At 37.2% G+C, this 19,938-nt stretch overlaps 1 protein-coding gene and 1 long non-coding RNA gene across 11 annotated transcripts; one reads left to right on the top strand and one right to left on the bottom strand.

Moving 5' to 3' along the window:
* The first annotated feature begins 630 nt into the window (after window positions 1–630).
* On the top strand, window positions 631–15,111 carry LOC109583655 (uncharacterized). Of its 3 annotated transcripts, none has more exons than XM_019999091.1 (8): window positions 631–1,210; window positions 1,267–1,365; window positions 1,588–1,840; window positions 2,239–2,427; window positions 3,007–3,278; window positions 12,528–14,524; window positions 14,575–14,637; window positions 14,690–15,111. In XM_019999091.1, exons 6-8 carry the CDS (start codon window positions 14,209–14,211, stop codon window positions 15,016–15,018), a joined length of 708 nt encoding a protein of 235 aa, XP_019854650.1. In that variant the 5' UTR covers window positions 631–1,210; window positions 1,267–1,365; window positions 1,588–1,840; window positions 2,239–2,427; window positions 3,007–3,278; window positions 12,528–14,208; the 3' UTR covers window positions 15,019–15,111. The 3 variants fall into 3 exon arrangements, with proteins under 3 accessions (XP_019854650.1, XP_019854649.1, XP_019854651.1); XM_019999090.1 differs by having other exon boundaries at window positions 3,007–3,283; XM_019999092.1 differs by lacking the exon at window positions 3,007–3,278.
* A 612-nt stretch (window positions 15,112–15,723) lies between these two features.
* On the bottom strand, window positions 15,724–17,408 carry LOC109583654 (uncharacterized). Of its 8 annotated transcripts, none has more exons than XR_002185637.1 (10): window positions 17,042–17,408; window positions 16,941–17,000; window positions 16,775–16,892; window positions 16,564–16,645; window positions 16,446–16,517; window positions 16,360–16,399; window positions 16,171–16,316; window positions 16,060–16,120; window positions 15,890–16,015; window positions 15,724–15,845 (listed from the first exon to the last, which is right to left on the bottom strand). It is a non-coding gene; the product is annotated as an uncharacterized LOC109583654 (long non-coding RNA). The 8 variants fall into 8 exon arrangements; XR_002185640.1 differs by having other exon boundaries at window positions 16,451–16,517; XR_002185636.1 differs by having other exon boundaries at window positions 16,171–16,213; window positions 16,255–16,399; window positions 17,042–17,407.
* Between the last annotated feature and the right edge of the window lie 2,530 nt (window positions 17,409–19,938).

Genomic DNA, 19,938 nt, shown 5'->3' with positions numbered 1-19,938 from the left:
CACCCATACATTTACTTCTAACCCCTACTCTTACTATTATCTAGCAAACTCCTACTCATACTATTATCTAGCAAAGTCCTACTCCTAATATTATCTAGCAAACTCCTACTCCCACTCCTACTTTTATTGGGTCACAATTTTACTCATAACTCAAAGAATAATTTTCAAAAACAGCTCAAACTTTCTACATAGCATAAGTAATGTGCGTAAGTACATCAATAATAGAAAATTTATATATACATGTATTACCATCCACTCTTGCCATTTCTAAGGTCTCAGTTCAAAATCCAGTGCCGAGTCTCACGTAATCTGACAGAGCTGACAATTTCCTTCACTTCACTGTTCTTTTCCAGAAGGCTACCACCAAAAAACTGCACCCCTGTCTTCACTAAACCTAACATAACATTAGATTTCTTCAAATGCATCTCCAAGTGTTTGTACATGGATATTAGCAAGAGTGGATAGCTAATTAATTATCCACTCTTGATATTAGAGTAAATAATATTATCAAGTACCTACTCTTGATATTATCTACTCTTGATATTATCTAAGAGCAGTATTAACCTGGCTCCTCCCTTTAACTAAGGCGTGATTTCACGTGGGCTCTGAAGAAGGCTTTATATTAAGCTGCAAGGATCAAAATGGCTGTCAGTGGTGAGCCTCGAAACGTGTTCCTGACCCGGGGCTATGGGCTTATGGCACGAGCAAGGAAAGAAGAAAGTTAAGGAGTATCAGCTAAGAAAGGACACAGTTCTTATCAGGGGCAGCTATGGTAACTACAAGGAAGTTAACACTCCTTTTCTAGTATGATTTAATAAACTTAGTTAACCCTTTTGATGTGCACTCTCAATCTCCCGGACTATTGCTTGACTTTCCTTCTGGTCTCCTATGAAACATAAACACAATCGCATCCTTCAACAACATTGACGAGGAGTTACTTAATACCTGTGGTCGTCTTATTTTTGAGAGTATTAAAACGAATGATGATTAGCTCAAAAACCTATCATTCCAGTTACTCATGTATGCCAACTTAAAGAAATATTGTTTCAAATTATTGGTTTGGATCCCCTGCCCTCTCCCCTTCCAGTCCATTCACTTATACATGTAAATCTATTAGTTGTTTGGATACTCTTTTTAAAGACTCCGATCTCTAGCACATGGTATTACTCATATCACTTGGTATCTCGAGAAAGAATATCAACAAAATGAGGTAGAGGGAGAGAGAAAGTGAAAAGCTTTAGTGATAATGTATGATCATCTTTTAAGGTTCAAGAGACCCTTACAATGTTAGAGAGTGCCTATCAGAACTTCACCACTCACTATAAAGAGGACTACTGCAAGTGTCATCAGCTTTTGGGATTATTGGTAAGTGTTAAAAAGAGACTTATACAAGCATTTTAATGACATGTACAGTAATATTAATATATATTATATATGTTATTTATGACTCTATTTTAAAAGGACTAGTACTCATACTTGTTTAAAAAAATCACAATTTTTGTATATTTTATTTATTACATAGTTATTTTATTTTCATTACTAAGGGTTCCTTATGATGAAACTATTATTATAATTTCATTATTTTAGGTTTTATCAGATTTCTTGAAGGCTATTTCATCATTCTTGTCACCAAACGAAAACCGCAAGTTATTATCATTACCATGACAACAGGCTCCTCCCCACACAGTGTTACTAATATTGATGGTCATATATTGTATAAGATTGAAGACACTGCCATGCACTGTCTGTCAGCTCCTAATGGTAGACCAGCTCATCCTGACGAATCAAAATATGTTACAATATTTCAAAATGTTGATTTTTTGTCCAGTTCTTATTTCAGGTCAGTAATATTTGTAATAATTAATCATTTTTATTATCTTTGTTAGTACATTCCATTGGATTATTGTGTGTTTTTAGTTCACAATAATAATTGTAATCATTACATTGATAATTGACATAATTGTGATAAATACATGTATGAATCATACAAAAATCTCCCTAGTGTTCTGTATTAAATGTAGCTAGTAATTTTTGAGGGGTAAAATTTTGGTAAATTCCTAAACTTTTGATGATTTGTGGAACAATTTGTAACCATGTGCTATTGAGTATTATTATAATGGTTTAAAATAATATGGTTTATTTATAAAAATATCGATCAAACCACAAAAATCACTCCTCCTTAAATTACAAGCTATACTGTATTTATTAATTGTATATTATAATTATATTCCCCTACAGTTGCAGTATAATGTATTCTTATGACGTACACATAACTCATCACTCTCTTCAGTTCCAAAGATGACTTCAGAGGGTCCTATACCTCCTTCCTTTCTTAGGTTCATATGGAATGAGAACTTACAGGAGAACCTTGAGAGCTTTGTACAGTCAAGTCGGATACTGCAATATGTGGATTCATGTCACAAATCAGTGAGTAATGAATGACCATGCACTTGAATTTTGAAGCTTAAAAATTTGCCAAACTTTATCAGAATTAGCTCAAGCTTTCTACACAACATAAGTTCATGTACATGTATGTATCAGAAAATGTAATAAAAATTTAAAATTTTTTTGACATTTTTGGTGAAATTTGGCCCTGACACTATACTAAGAGCATAAAAATTAAAAGAAAAAACAAGATGAAGTAGGATTCTAGAGCAAATTTGTAAAAAAAGTAATAGGAACAAGAGCAGGTTGGATTCCGAACCACCAACGAAAATATGAAATGAAAATCCTACTCTTGTTACTCTACATTGCAAGGTGATTCGCAATTCTTACATAATATAATTAAAAGTACAATGTAAAGTAGAATTTGCATCACGAGATTAGGATTATCATTCCATATTTTCGTTGGTGGTTTGGAATCCTATAGAGTTGCAATGGTTACCAGATGCATGTACGTGTACATTATCTGTAAAAGCTGATAAATGCCTTATCAGTAGATATTGGTATTGATGCTTTTTCTATTGATACTACCACTTGGTTTGGACTCACCCATGTTATTAATAGTTATTGGCCATGTACATGTCTAAGAGAAGATCTCCTGTATGGAAGTATTTTACAGCGGCAGAGGAAGACAGCGAAGCTGTTTGTAGCATTTGCCAGACTAGAGCACCTTGAGGAGGACAGTCAGTGAAGTCATTTTCACCCAGTAACCCACTTGAGAAAGCATCCTGAAAAATATTGCAAGTATGGCGAAGATAAGGCAGCATCGAGTGATGTAACAAAGGCTAAGGAACCACAAAAGAAGCAGATGACGATTCAAGAAAGCAATGACCTAAGTAAGGTATGGGAAATAAGCGATCCTATCTGACCATGTACATGTACATCCAACCCCAGGTGCTTCGCCAGCTAGTGCAGTTGGCCCTGGATCGTTCTAGGACCAACTGCACTAACTGGCACAAGCATCTAGTGTTGAATGAACTCGGTCAGCCTGTGACACAGTCTCTCTGTTATCGGTATAAGAAGGAAACCAAGCTCTTTAGAATCTTTTTGGATTGGCCACTAGTAACATAGTGTACAAAGCTACCCTTGTATTGTTAAAATGGCAGTATCACACCTAGCTGACAATGAAAGTGCTGCAATGAAGCATTTTATTCATTTGTCTCGTTCTTTATCAAAATCGCTCTGGTACTGACATTGCCTTAGGCCACCAGAATTCTGTGAAAATTAGTTTCAATTCTCTGCTAGTGACAACATCATTACAGCACTCTAGATGTTAGAGTTTACAAATATTTGATAAATTAGATTTACATGTAGATTATTAGGCATGTACATATCAAAATTGGTGAAGTGAGTTTAAATAAGTAAACATGAGTAGGACATATGTTTTCTACTAGTTCATGGGAGTTTTCTATTTCCAAAATTTTCAGAAATCCTGAAAGCGCATCATTATATTGCCAAACCCATCGTTGAGGGAATTACAGTTTCTTAAAAACCCTTGTAGGCCCTATGTAAAGGCATCATAGGCATATAAAATAATATAAAATAAATTAAGTTTTGAAAATCTTATGTTGTGCACAGTAATTAAGCAAGGTATAGTGATTGCCCTCTCTTTTTGAATCCTATCATTTGGAGTATAGGCAGGACTAAGGAGCTCACTCAAAGCAGGAGCTGTCTTGTTAGGTTTAAAAGAGTGTATGCCTAAAAAGTAATGTCATAACCAATTGTTTCCAAATATCCGATATTAATGGCAGTAGAAGATAAAGTTCCAGTATCTAAAATTCAGACTGATGCCTGATGCCCATAGGAACAACTTTACCTTTTAGTACTATTAGAGCACTATAAGAAAGTTAAATGAATGAAAAAGATATTACTTTGCACTTTCAGCTAGTATTGGGCGGTATCCAATATTATCATTATAACATTAATAGATTTAAAATACCTCGGTATCACAATATTACCTGCATTTTTGACAAAATGTTGTCATAATTAAACAAAATTTATTTCATTGAACTTTAACACCATTATTTCAAATAACTATGTAAATGTATGTAAGTTATGTGCAAGAAAAATTAGTTGGTCAACCTTTTCAGGCTTTAGCTGTACTCTTCCTCCAACAATGTGTCCACTGTTACTGAAAAGACGTTCGGAACTAACACTAGTAGCACTGACAGTCAAGTACCTTCTTGCTAATTGTGCTAGTTGAGGAAACTGTTGATTATTTGCTTTCCACCAATCAAGTGGTGATAGTTCTACATCTAAATTGGGGAAGTGTTTGTACGTTTCGATTTCTTTGTCTAGCTTTTCTTCTGATGACAATCAGCCACTACTACCATCATTATTGCTAACTATAGCACCAAACACTTTCCCCATGCAGTCTTACGCTTCTTGGATGCTGATTCTGTTTCTACCTCATTTGTGGTACTTGAGGTTACTTTTGTCATTTGTGGTATTTCAGTCTTTACTTTCTCTATCAGCTCAGTGTATGAAGACATGTAAGTACTTTTTAATCTAGGATCCAGCGATGAACACACCTCTAATAGTTGTTTAGTAGCAGCATTATACAGTGACTCTATATTGTCCTTGATTCTTTCCTTTATTTCCGTGGTAAGTGTGTTATCTGTCCCACTTGCTCTCACAATATGATTTGTAAGGTGTTGTAGTAGAGGAATAACGGCAGATGCAGTGACTTTTTTCTCTCCAGCTAGCATATCCGTTAGCTCATTTCTGCCTCATGCATCACGTTACATAATAGATGTGAATTATATGGGGATACTTGTGTAGGGAACTCTAGTTGGCAGTGAGTATGTTGGCACTCTGTCGACGCTGCTTATTCTCAGATTCTTTCTCTTAAAATTTCTTTCCTTTTTCAACAATAGAATAATTTCACATGCACACAACAGAGCATGCTCAGTACAAGTTAATGATAATAATAATGAATAATAATGAAAGAAATAAATTATTCAATTCTGAACACTCCACCACATTGACTGCAGTGGTCAGTCAATATACATAACGTATCACAACATTGTACATGTAATAAGAAAAACATACATCAATAATAATCAAAATACATAACTGAGTTTAGTGTTAGTCCTCACACATTCTTGCATAGATCTTATCGCGTGCTTCGATAGCAGCTGCTCTTCTAAGACGTCCCTTGGGCAGAGATTGAGTATTAGAATCATTAACAGCTGTGGAATCATCTTGCTGACTATCTGTTGGAGAATTAACAGTGATCTCATTAGCAGTAGATTCATTAACAGTAGATTCTTGATTATCACTACTAACATCCAATGTTTCATCTAAGGTAGTGCTATTGTTCCCACTTGAATCCTCATCGATTTCCAATGGAATTAACATAAAACGCTTCTCTCCAGATAGTACTTCAACGACTCCACATCTCACATTACCATCAGTGCCTGTGATCACTTCCATGACTCTGCCAAGTCTCCATAAACTATGTGGCAATTCATCACTATGGACAACAACAATATTTCCAATCTTAATTATCTTTTGACTCGATTTCTTGTGACCAGTAGGATACCTCTCTCGAAGATTCAACAAATATTCATTTCTCCATCTTGACCAAAATTTGTCCATTACATTGTGATGATATCTTAACCTGTAAATCAATAATAACGGTGAAACTTCATTCGTGAACTCTTCTTCTATATGATAGCATAACTCATCAGGGAGATTGGATAGTCGTCTACCAACAATTAAGTGTGAAGAGGTAAGTGGCTCTTCTTTATCATTAGAGGACACAAATGTGAGTGGGCGAGAATTGAGAATTAATTCTACTTCAGTGGCTGCAGTTAACAGTTCGTCATATGTGAGTTTCAATCTTCCAATTACCTTTCGCAAACATCTCTTCATCAGCCCTATCATCCTCTCGAAAACCACCAAGGTGCCTTCTCAATATTGAATCGCCAATCCACACGAGCTTCACGCATATACTTTGCAATGGACGGATCAGTAATGATTCTGTGGATTGTCTTGGCAGCGGAAACAAAAGTTGATCCATTATCAGAAATAATTAGATGGGGAATACCTCTACAAGCTGTAAAACGATGAAATGACCTAAGAAAAGAGGGGCAAGAGAGGTTAGGTACAATATTTATATGAACCCCCTAGTTATGCAATATGTATAGAGACAGATCCAAACCTTCTGGCTGTACTTGGCTCTGACGGGGTGGTCTGGTCTAACATAGAAGGAACCAGCATAATCCACACCCGTGTGTGTAATAGGAGGTTGTTCATTCACTCAAAATGAGGGAAGAGGAGGAGGTGGGGCCTTGTAGGCCAGACCTTCTTGTCTCCTGCAAACAACACACCTTGCAATTTCCTTCCTCACAAACATTCTGCCCTTAATAAGGCAATACTTTGATCTGACTTCTGTCAGAGTCTGTTTTACACCACTGTGTAGAACATGGCTGTGGGCTTGTTTAACAACTAGCAATGATAGTGATGATCTCAAAGGAGGATCATAGGATATTTGGTGGAATATGCAAAATTGGTTTCACCAAGTCTGCCACCACACCTCCAAATACCTGTATTGTTCCTGAAGAGATCTAGTTGTTTCTTCAACTGTTTGTTATCATCAATTAGAGTGCTTTGCACTTCCTTTAACCATAATCTTCCTGATCTATTCAAATATTGTATCTCATTATCATATTTCATTTTCAATCTATCAATAAACATAAGTATCACCATTGTGACACATAACAATCGATCAAGTGTGCTATAATTCTTAATATACATAATATTAGATACAGTATTAGTAGTTGAAGTATTAACTTCAAGAGTGTGCTGAACTTCAGCCTTCAACTCTACCAGACTACCTTCTGGTACTTCAGAAAAATTTAGATTAGGATGGTCATCAAGCTGTATCCAACTTGGACCATACCACCAGAGATTATTGTGCAATAACTCAGAAGGATTCAGACCTCTCAAGGGTATGTCTGCTAGGTTTTGATTCCCAGGACAATGTTTCCAGCTCTCAGCATTTGTCAGACGCCGTATCTCTGACACACGGTTCTAGACGAACTGTTTCCAGTCACGATTAAGACCTTGTATCCAATAAAGTGTAATCTTTAAATCTGTAGAGCAAGTAACATCTTTGATAACAATTTCCAATTCTAGACTGTTGATTACTGATTTCATAAGTCAGGCAAGCAAAGGAGCTCCCAACAGCTCCAGTCTGGGAATGGTTTGCTGTTTGATTGGAGCAACCCTGCCTTAGAAGCAATCATTCTCACTGTGCAAGTCTTAAGACTCCTAATAAATAAATATATAACTGCTACATAAGCAACAGTGGATCCATCACAGAATTTATGAAGCTCATAAATTCCTGTACCTTCTAGTGACAAACAGTAGCAGTGTGGGACTCTGAAGGGCTGGCAATCCCTCAGTTCACATATGACCGACTGCCATCTCTCCACTAGTTTACCCTCAATGGGTTTGTCCCACCCCACTCCTGTTTTTCACAACTCCTGAATCAGGACCTTGAAAGTGACAGTGACAGGAGTTATGATCCCAAGATGATCAAAAAACCTACCAGACACACTCACAGCATGCGTTTTAGTCAACCCTGTCTCAGGAGCCATGTCTGCCACTCTACTTAAATCAAATACCATTTCATCAAGGTGGATATCCCAAATCACACCTAAAACCTTTCTTTCACCTGTAAAACTAGTCTGTGTTTTCCTAAGTGTTGCTTGAGTGTAAGTATTATTAGTAGGTTGTGTGGTTGGAGCAACACCTTAGTAGCAATCCTCTCTCTTAAAGAGGTATTATTAGAAGTAAACTTGCATAAATTGAATCCACCCTTCTTCATCAATTTCTTGGATTTTCAGTACTGTGAGTAAGCTTCTTCCTCAGTCCTAGCTCCCGTGATAACATCATCTGCATAAAATGATTTCTTTAGCTTATTGACTAAGGATTTATGTGAATCTTGATGGAGCTCTAAATGGTGTTCAACAGTAGCATTTAATAGAAAAGGGCTGCAAGATACCCCGAAAACAACCCTTGCAAATCTAAGTACCATATAATCAGATGAATCCTCATTGGTATCCTTCACCCATAAAAAGTGTAATACATCCCGGTCTCTCTCTGAGACTGAGATCATAAGAAAGGCCGTTTCAATATCTGCAGTTAAGGCTACTTGATGACATCAAAAACGGAGGAGTATATCAAATATTTGTTGGCTGAATTTCGGACCAGTATATAAGCAATCATTAAGTGAGGGACCTTTATCTTGTGCTGATGTGTCGTACACGACACGTACCTTTGAGGTCTCCTTATCCTTTTTTTATCACCGCATTGTACAGGAGGTAATGGATTCTGTCTTGAATCTGAGTAGGTGAATCCTGTAAAACCTCAACTATTCCATTCTTTAGTTGTTGCTGGATAATGTTGTCATACTCCTTTAGTGTGTCTGGAGTCTGCTTCAATCGTTTAAGTAGGCTATGCAGTCTTGACTCACAGAGCTGTAAGTTATCTGGAATGGATACACAGGAATCTCTCCATGGGAGTGATACCTCATAGCGACCATCACATAATACAATGATAGAACTGAATTGTGCATCCTCAGTATCAGTAACTCCCATTGACTCTAGGTCCCAGAACAACCTGAGTCTATTGTCCAGATCCTTTAATGTTGGACCGGAGTCTACTATCGTTACGTGGGTGATAAGATTGGTACAGTGTTGCTTATAGGAGGAGACTGGACCAGATAAAATCCAACCCAATTCAGTATGTATAGCAACACGTCCTCCATTACCTTGAATCCTCTCTCCTGTAGCCAGTTTCAAATAGTAGTCTGAGCGTATTAATATTTCAGGCTCTCCTTCTTGTGAAGTGTCTGCTACCTCTAGCTCTCTAATGTGCTCATATCGTTCTCTGCAAACTTCAACTGGTACACCTAATATTGGTCCACATATATGTGGTACTAACAATAACCTTAACTCCATTTCAGACCCTTTAGTGCACACACGGATCCTTACAAGATCACACAGCTAATGACTCTCCTTGGCAGAGCCAAATGTAGATATTAGCATGGCTCTCCTACCATCTGATTTGATGTGAAGCCTCTCGTTAAGACTATTGGTGATGTATGAGTGTTGACTACCACAGTCAAGAATAATTCTAACTTCTGTGTTATCATCGTGATTATTGGGATTGAACACTATAGCATGTGCAGTCTGCAATAGTATATTGTGATCGTTCTCAGTGTAAAGAGTAGAAGAATGAGAAGATTCAGGATCAATAGGAATGGAAGAGGGAGGAGAAAAGGGAGGAGCATTGGGATTGAGTACTGATGTGTTCACTTGAACATATACAGAATTTGTCTGTTCAGGTGAGCTTTGTGTCTTGTGGCAGATACTAGTGTGATGTCTGCCCTTACAGTCTCTGCAAGATGATTGGGATTTACAGTCCTTGCCCAGGTGTACCTTGCTTTCTAAGGATTCGTTTTCTATCTTCCACTGAAGATAGTCTGACATTGAGTAGAATTATGGGACTCATTACAGTAGCAGCAAGATGAGCTGCCGTTCAAATGTGAATTAGCACCTGATCAAGTATTAGTGGGTAGTGCAGTGCCTGTGGGTAGATCTCTATCCTTCTTGGTCCTGTTGACTGACGATATACCAGCACGTTCCCTCACATCAATTTCATCCAGGAGTGCTTCAAGAATAGAGTCGAGATTCCACTGATCATCAGTGATCTTTCGAGTAATAACAATCCTCAAATCTTGATGTAGTTTCTTCATAATTACCGGGGATAGAGTACTCCATACAATTCCTGACTAACACCGAGAGATTTAAGACCTCGTATATGTGTTTCTACCTTGTCATAACGACGTCTCAGTGATGGGAGGTTCTGAATACTCATTACCGGTTCTAGACTCATCAGTGCATCCATGTGCCTGGCTTTGATTTGTGTCTGATCACCAAACCTCTTGCATAAGATATCAACAGCTTCCTTGTAGTTAGCTGATGTCAGAGACAGACCAGCTACAGCCTCCCTGGCTGAGCCTCGTAATAGTGATAAAAGGTAAGTGAACTTGACCACATCAGAAATGTCAGTATTATCATGAATAGATGCTTTGTATGTATCCCAAATGGTAAGCCAATTCGCATAATTTCTATCAAAAGAACGTAGAGTTAATTCTGGTAGCTTTACCCTTGGGATACTCTCCATAGTACTAGGTGAACTGCTTCAGAAAGTGGAAGGATGAGTAGGAGTTGTAGTCTCCATAGTGCCAATGACCTTCTGTATTTTAAGGAGGGATGCTTCCATGTAATTTCCGAGTGGTTTCCAATCCCTTTCATGTAGTATATTATCTATGGCCATATCTTTTATTTTAGCCACACCTTCAATTGCTGCAGCAAGCAATTCAAAGCAAGTCAGCAGCATTCTCTTTATAATTTTTTTGAACAACATTAATGTTTCACTTTTGTTACATGTATGTTACACTGATGAGTGTGGTGAGGACATGTACTATAGTGCACTTGTTACCCTTGCCATGCATAGGCGTATAGGCAAGGGTATATGAGTCAATTTGTCACTTTGTGCTAGCAAAGTAGTCTTAATCAAGATACTCCTTGTTTCAGAATAAAAACTCCAGACGCTCAAAACTTCTTTTGCTACTCTTACAGGTTGTTTTCTTTGCTTCCATGTGCTTTTCACGCTTCTGCAAGGTGGCAAAAGCTGGCAAACTCAAAGCAAAAAAGTCTGAACTAGTTAAATTTTTTGTTGTGGCAGTGGCAGTATTTGTTGTAGAATCATAAGAAAGAAAATAACATTAAACTTGAAACTTACATTTAAGTGGGGATTTTCTTACTTCTCTGTCTTTGGTATGATATGACAGTGTAAAATTTGTACTTTGCAAATACAGCCTCTTTAATCTCAGTAGAGAAGGTAGCCAGTATCCTGAAACTGCTTTAAAGTAGAAAGAAGTCTACAGGCAACTAGTTGCGCCTACTAAATGTGTCAAAGAGCTTTTACAACTAGCCACTCTTTTTATCAATCATCAAAACAGTCTACATGAAGGCGCTACACAATTGTGAAAGGGTCCTCCTATGGCTTCACTTCCTGATACGTCACTGATAAAATGATATTCATTGCCAATGGCTTATGAATATAATTAAAATTATTCAAAATTTGAACCACGTGTAGCTGATAAGCTGATAATTAGGCAATTTCTGAAAAACATAGCAAGTTTGAGGGGAATTTTACCTGAATAAATAAGACCCAGCAACTGAAGAGTCTCACAATGTATTAAGCAAAGGTAAGTACAGTACCAGACCCTTTGGCAAAAAACCAGCACCCCTGTGAATGATTCGCACAAAAATCAAAGTTGTTTTGTGGCTAAAAAGTGAAGATGGTGGCTGTGCAAGTAGATGTGTATCTCCCAAACAGAAGCACAGATGAAGCTCATTTTTGATAATAGCAAGGAGGAGTTGGTTCTATCTGTATATGGTAAAATAAGGAGAACAGCTCTTGTATTACAAGGATTTTAGGTCACCTAATTGTGACCAAGTGTACGGCACTTTTTCTACAGCTATACCTGCTCCATTAAGATTGAAACTAGCAGGACATGTAGACTACATCTTCCTAAATCTATGGAAAGACTTTAGAGGTTCCAAGTAGTCTGTGAATTATTTGCACAAAAATCAAAGTCAAACAATTCTTATTAAACAAGTAATTTTCACGGTGGCATATCTTTGCTTAAATTTCGCACATGAAAACCAAACTTGTTTCTTTATAACAAGCAAATTCTCCTCTCTTAATGGTGCTAGTTACAGCACTGTTCAAATATCTATGTAAGAGAAATAAGTAAAATAGTATGGGTATCCATTACAGTATGAGGGAAACCATTATGATTTCCTACACTTCCGGAGTTCAGAGAAGTGTAGCGCCTTCGTGTAGACTGAAAATAAATCTATTGCTTGTGTAGCAAGTGGGATGGCAAGGGTATTCACTTTTAGTGCTTTTCATCTAATAATGTAATATACCTCTTTTTGTATATACAACACAGTTCCTACTATATTTATTGATTATACTATTTTATTATTATTATATAGATGCTATAGGGAAGTGGATGGAGGAAGGGAGTGTTGATCTAACTGTTACTCGTGTTAATATGCTTGATGCTCCTGGAGCTGGTAAAACCTGTTCACAGCTCCTCCTACTGAATGAAGACCCACCCACTAATGACACTAGTACACCCATTGCCTGCCCTGCAGTTAGGGCTACAACAGTTGCCGTTTGCGATAAAACAATTTGGAATTGAGTTACTCGAGCCAATTTACTTGACCAGTCAGTAGCGGATTTGGATGCAGTTTCAAAGGAAAAGAAAACAAAAGAGCCTCCCCTGCCTGTAGTCTTCTCATTGCCAAATATTACTCAACCAGCAACAGAAATACCACCAGATCCATCTCCCACTCCACAGAAGAAGCCTGATCAAGCAGTTTTATCAGAGACAAAAGTTATCAAAGAAGACAAAGAGTATCATACCGAAGCAGTCGTTCAGGAAATTTTAGCCACTCAACCAAAAGAGATTCATAAAAGTGATCATTGGCTGTACATTATTGATTCCGGTGGTCAGCCAGCATACCAGGAGTTACTGCCTTTATTCACTAGAGCAGCTTCTCTCAATATCATAACACTGGACCTTTCAATGAGAGATTTGACCTGATGTACAGGATCGATGGACAATACTTTTCATGCCACTCCAAGTCAACTCAGTTAGCATTCTTCCAGTCCTCAGTTTCGAATGGAGCTAGTTTTAAGCCTCTTGATATTTCCTGCATCTCCAAGAAACCGACGCACTCCATGCATCTTGTATTGGGAACGCATTATGACAAAGTAAGCATTGCTACTCTAAAAGAAAAGGAAGAGATTCTAAAGTCTTCGATATCTTTGTTGGAATCTTACTTGCAAAATTGCATTATTCATCAATCTGATGATGATTCTATCATATTTCCTATCAACATGATTGCTGCATCAGATGAAAGAGCTAAATACAGTGAAGAGATTTGCAAGGCAATATGGTTAGATGGTTCTGATGCTTCACTCAAAATTAGGCTACCAATTTGATGGTTTGCATTTGAGCTGTCTTTGCCCGAGCAGAGTATTCTATCAGTTAAGGAAGCTTTATCTATTGGAGAAAGATACGGGACAAATGAGGAAGACACTAAACAAGCTTTGAGATATATCCATGACGTCAGTCTCATGTTATATTGTCCAGATATTATGAAAGCTGTATTTATCGATTCTATGCCAATCCTTGAGATTCTCTCACAATTATTAGCTCTTACATACGTCGCTGATAAAAATGCCCGATCATTAATATTAATTAACCCAGTTTCTTGAACCGTTGCTAATAATCTCCAGGAAGGATTTTTCAATGAAGATATTTTTGAGCATTTGAAGTCAAAGTCTGTCATATTTTCCTTGCCAGAGTTCCAGTTGTGTGACCTAATCAGACTCCTCCTTCATCTTAACATCATCACCAAACTAGAAGATGAGTCAAAGGGACACTACTTCATTCCTTATGCTCTTCCTTCATACAATGAACCTGTTTCAATTAAGGAGACTAATGCTAAGCCACTTCTTATAGTCTGGAGGGAAGAGAAGAGTGAAGAGATCCTGCCAGTTCCTACAGGATCGTTCCCTTTAACTATCATACACCTACTCAACCAGAAAGAATGCATTACTAAAATTTCTCCCTTGACGCCAGAGTATTACAAATTTCGAGATGCCATGTCTCTCAAGATTACCTTCAAAAGGAAGGAGGACACACTTCACCTCATCAACCGTTACACTCATATTGAAGTATACTTTACTGGTCCTACCCAATACTTTCCATTAGTACGTAAGCTACTCACAACAGCTATTGATAATAGCAGTGATGCCATGCACCTCAAGCATAATTACATCAATGCATTTGCTTGCCCTACAAAGAAGAATAGCTGCTACTGTGTTGTTAGATCCAGTGAAGATGGTAATATTGTCAATTGTACAGTTTGTTCTGTGTCAGCTACTATTACTAGTGATCATTGGTACTGGTTTGAATCTGGTATGCGCCATACTAATACTTTTTATTTATATTTTATTACTTGTGTATAGGACCAGTTGAGAGTAACAATGGAACACAAATAAAGCAAGTTAATCATCAGTCATCAGATAAAAGTAAGAAAGTGCTATTATATTAAATCAGTCATTATTATTATTTTATTTGGAGACATTTTGGACAAGGAGCCTAAATTAAAGGACCTCCATAGGCTTTTTGATAGTTCTGCTGCTCATTTTTTAACTATTGGTACTGCACTTGATGTTGAAGTGGATGACTTGTCTCATAGTGAAAAGTCAACCTCTGATAAGCTACGGGCAGTTTTCAAGAGATGGATAGACTCCAATGAAGGAGTGACCTGGAGGAATGCTCTTCAAGTTTGTGAAGATTATCCTAAAAAATTTGGAAAAGTAAAGGCTGGTGTTGACAAATTTCTTGAATCAGATAGAGCTCTTAAAGAATATTTAAAATCAATATTTTTGTCCTTTCATCCTTTATAATTGCTGGTTATAATGCATTGCGGCATCTGCTATTATTATTATTTTTGTTATTTCAATTGCTCAAAAAATGATTTTTGTCTCTTTTTATATTAATACTTTAATGCATTTTTCACTATGAATCTACAAAATGGAGAGAAGTCTAACTAGCTGCACTATTTGTGACACATTCCTATATAAGGCTAAATATGCCATCAATTGGTTGTGTAGTACACAGTGATCATTGGCAACTTAAATTTCACCAAAATTAAAAAATAGATTCTTATGATTAATTATTTTAATTACACATATTCATGAAGTTTTAAACTGAGTCCCTTTAATTATCAAACAATTTTGTTTATTGGTAGGCTGTTATGAGTCTGTTGTCACATGTCAGTGTCAGTAATTTTACTGCATCTGCAGCATCTCATGTTATAGTTAGTGCATGCATGCCTATTAATAATAATAATTTAATGTAATTTGAAATCATCATTGCACTGCTGGGAGTGACTACACGCCCAAGAGTTGGAACATGGACCAGTCCTGATACAGGCCTGAATCATTACTGATGATCGAGCCTGGACCGAGGATTTGGGGCAATGTCCTGATCCGATATTGACGAATCAGCCACGATTTATGCTGGTGCCAGACCTGATCCGACAACGATAACGATATTCATTAAGCCTCATTATGACGTACTTCCTGTTATGCTTAATTAATACTTAATTATTATTAATTTAAAATGATTTGGAATTATTATTAAAACCAAAAAAAGATTATAATTGTTTTCTTCATCATAGTCTACCAATGTTCCACAAGTAAGACACTTCATGTTTTGTAACTTAAGACACCTAAAGAGCCATAAATTAAGAAGGCACTAAAATAATAAACTTACATTACTGAGAAATTAATTTCCAAAAATCTCCAACATTAATGAACTCTGGGGTTCCATGTAGTGAAGCAGATCTTTCAAAGGTATCTTGTAACACATAGTCCTACAAAGCTTAGATCCATAACATAACTATAATGAGGCATAAATTCTACATAAGCAAAGGAACTACATACCTTCCTTAACCAGCATGATGAAGGCAGGTTCACAAAAAAATTCAATGCTATTTGAAGTGAACTATAATGACAAATGATGATAATAAATTAAAACACTATGATTAAACTGACCTTAACAAGAGCTTTAAACAAGAAAGTTTCAGTTCATCACAACCTGAATAATGAATTTAGCTTTTCACATGAAATTAAACAAACCTAAGATATTCTTGTCTTGAAACTTAGTAAGATAAGGTAACTATAGAATGTATACTAGTGGCCTTGCTAAATTAATAAATTAATATGAATTAAAGGAGCACCTACTATACTAATATTTCCAGAATAATCTTCCGCATCAAAAATTCTAAGGAAAAGTAACAATTACACACATAATCAATAAATTATTTTACCACACTTGTGACTATCATTCATAAGTCTCTCAGTACGATATCTTCATCATCATGATCACTAATACATTCACCCTAATTAAAAACATAGTTACAATCACATGTAGTGAACCAATTTTACGCCTGATTTCTCATCGTCTTCACTAGTGTCATGATTATTGCAGAAAGGTCTTCTTCGCTCTGTTTCAATGTTTGGCTCAATACTAGAAAGTTAACGGAGAATCCATAATGAAAGGTATGTACTTCTAATTATAGTCAATTAAATTGAAGTCATTAATCTCACAATAATAATTAGCCTAAATTTATTATAAGTTTGTTCATGCAGTTTATACCCCTTTGATAATTCCTCATAAACCCAGGTCTCTACTTTCGTATCATAGAGATTTTGTAGGCAAGATGTGGTAAACTTTAATTGGAAGTTGTCAGTCGTTTTATTTTCCAGTCATGTATCTGTTCAATTAATTTATTTAGCTTGATTATGTATCTACATGTGCCTACTTTTTACTCAAAATATCGTGTATCCTACTCATGTTTAAGTAATAAATGGTTCAAAATAGCCTAAAAATAGTATAACATTTAATGTAGTCCACGGTACTCACATAACATCCAGTGATTTAGCCCTAGTGTATACAGCCAACGAGATTTCTCTTAAAGAGTCAGATTAAGATGATTTTCTTTAACAAAACATGTCAGATAGTCCACGCGGGGCTGCCATCTTGAAAAGCATCGATCTGATCCAGTACTGATATACAGCCTGGACCAGTACTGACGAACAGACATTACTGTATCAGCTATGACTACATCGGGACTGAAATAGATACTGGTCCAGGCCAGAGCAACAGCCTCGATTCAGCAGTGATGGCCGTCGATGCTGGACCGTTATAGAATCAAACCTGGTCCAGGCCTGATACCCATCATTCACGGATCATGCATGGTAACTCTTGGGTGTGTACTGCAATACATTATGTTGAGTAAATTATGTTCTACCATGCTTGTTTTGAATTGACCAATCAGATCAGGGGCGTATCTAGGAATTGGGGAAGGGGGGTGCTGAGGGCGCGCGAAGCGCGCCGCGATTTTGGCCACACCCACTTTTACGGCGGTAAAACAGCCTTTTCCTGCATTTTCGTCAATTGCGGGTGGGGCCAAGATTATTTCAAGCATACTGCTATGTTACTGGCACTTCTGATTGCTCCTTAAAGCACTGGAAACTGCTGAAATCATGATCAGGGGGCTAGATAACTTTGTTAAGAGGCTTGGTAGTGATGCAAGAGTCCTGGACTTCAGTAATTTTTTCTGAGCCCAGCCCTGAGGGGGGTGCTCAAGCCCCCTCAGCCCCCCCCCTAAATACGCCTCTGCAGATTGCATTATATGAGGTGTCTAAATCACTTATAATACCCCGGGAAAATATTTAGAAACCTCCGGGAAATTATTTAGATACTTCTGCCAAAGTTTGCCGGGGAAATTTTAGCAATAAAAATGATGACAGCAATAATAGTAATGTTATTTTTGAATTGTTATGTGTATGTTTGTGCAGTTATTAAAGCTGAAGTGTCTGTCTTCATCTAGAGATATGTTTTGTGCTTTTGGAGGATGAGGTGAATTGGTACTGATATCGTTACTAGCTACTGCTGTTTTTGTTTGTAATCATGTAATAATATTATTGAGGAAACATCTTCCGGCATTTTGTTGATCTGAAATGTGCTTATAAATTCGTACACCATCCGTGCTTCTGTGACCTGTTCTTTTCATGATTAATTGTTCATCAACACCAGCTTGAAATAGTCTAGTAGCAGCAGTCACGCCGCGAAATGAGTGGTTTGTTTGTAACCATCGATTCCCCAGTTGCTGCAGCAAACATTTTAAACAGTATTTCTCCATTAAGAAGAGTGGCCTGGTTGTAGCTTCTCCAAATCTTTCATTCTTTCCTTGCACCAGTCATTCAGAATATTTTCTACCCATTATATTGCTTTTTTAGTTGTGCATGGCGCACAGTGCTGTTGTGCATCTTTAAATCCTTGTCCGTTGCGAAACAAGATGGTATAGCACTAATGAAGTAGGCGGGGCAGTCATAAAATGATGAGATAGGCGTTTCCAGAGCTATCAATGCGGCTGTGTTAGTCGCATCTTTTGAGAACAGACGAGCATGTCTACCTAGTTGCTTTTCCATTCTAGTGCGTGACTTAAAATGAATTGGTTGCTAATGGTAAGGATTTTTATACTTTTTGTGTATCCTAGCTACAAGAAATGCATCTAATCTGATTGGACGCATGGTAGAACACGGTTATACACCTCGGTCTCGGTTTCTATGGCATTTATTGACCTCGGGACTGCGTCCCTCGGTCAATAAATCCCATAGAAACCTCGACCTCGGTGTATAACCTATACGTAATACGCATGCGCAAAGATCTAGTCACGTGAATCTGACGTGTGTTGAAGGCGGGCTAACCAGGTCCAGCTGACAGCCTGACAACTTAAAAGTAAAACTTCCTCGACTTTTTGCTTTGCAAGAAATGTCTTTCCTTGATAATGAGGAAAGAATGGTGGAAGTACCTACTGGATCCATACCTTCCAGTCCTATTGGTTTATATAATCTACCTCCCACTAGTCATATATACTCAATAGGTAAGTGTCCACACCAGCTACTCTCAGTGTGACAAGCTTGTTATGATAGATCAGTGCAGTATTACCCACACTGGTTATCAAGGGCACTCTACATTAACTGATGCTATGATCAGAGAAGAGGAATCATTGAAGGCAGACAATGCTAGAGAGTCTAAAGATGAGAAGAGAAAAGTAAAATATTTTTTAGTTTTTATGCACAAAAAATTGTGGGCAAGATTTTAGTATGTTGATACATGTATATGTACTGTAAACTTGGGTTCCGATAAAAGTAGGAGTAGGACTAGGAGTTTGCTAGATAGGAGTAGGAGTTTGAAGTAAATGAGTGGGTGGATACTGGAAGTCAGTCTCCCACGCAGCAAGTGAAATTAAAAGTTTGAGTGGAATATTTGTAGTTGCTGAAAAATTCATGTCCAGAAATTAGTAGTGATGTTCGATACCGATACCAAAATACTCGATACTTCGATACTACCCAGGATCGAAACAGTATCGAAAGCAATTCCAGTATCGAAAAATTCGATTCCAAGTACAACCACGCCCACTTAACTACAATAATAGTTAACAAACTACTAGTTAATTTTAAAATTAAAATGTAAATATTTTTAATTAAAAAAATGAACACCCAGAATAATAAATAATGCTTCTCCAGCTGCTCTCTGAACTTTCTCAGTCTTTCTGGATGGTTGTTTGAATCTTTGAGATGGTGAAAAAGTAAAGAAGTGAACAATGAAGCTTGCTTTTAGTGTTCCTGGTCAATTCTAGCAGCAGTAACTGGCTGGAAGCACCTCTGGACTTTGACCGTATCTGGTACTCGGAATCGTACTCAATACCATCGATACCCAGAGAAAAAGTACTCGGAATCGAACCGAATTTA

The sequence above is a fragment of the Amphimedon queenslandica genome, unplaced genomic scaffold (genome assembly GCF_000090795.2).
Source record: "Amphimedon queenslandica unplaced genomic scaffold, v1.1 AMPQUscaffold_13290, whole genome shotgun sequence".
In the NCBI taxonomy this organism is placed as follows: Eukaryota; Metazoa; Porifera; class Demospongiae; order Haplosclerida; family Niphatidae; genus Amphimedon; species Amphimedon queenslandica.
The sequence above is the reverse complement of the archived record's forward strand: the minus strand, read 5'-3'. Positions and strand labels throughout refer to the sequence as shown.

Bases quoted from the DNA above. Each gene is read 5' to 3' on its own strand.
- LOC109583655 (XM_019999092.1), top strand. From the start codon at position 14,209: ATGTCTCTCAAGATTACCTTCAAAAGGAAGGAGGACACACTTCACCTC. The intron at 14,525-14,574 runs GTATGCGCCATA...ACTTGTGTATAG, and splicing joins TTGGTACTGGTTTGAATCTG to GACCAGTTGAGAGTAACAAT. The intron at 14,638-14,689 runs GTAAGAAAGTGC...TTTTATTTGGAG, and splicing joins TCATCAGTCATCAGATAAAA to ACATTTTGGACAAGGAGCCT.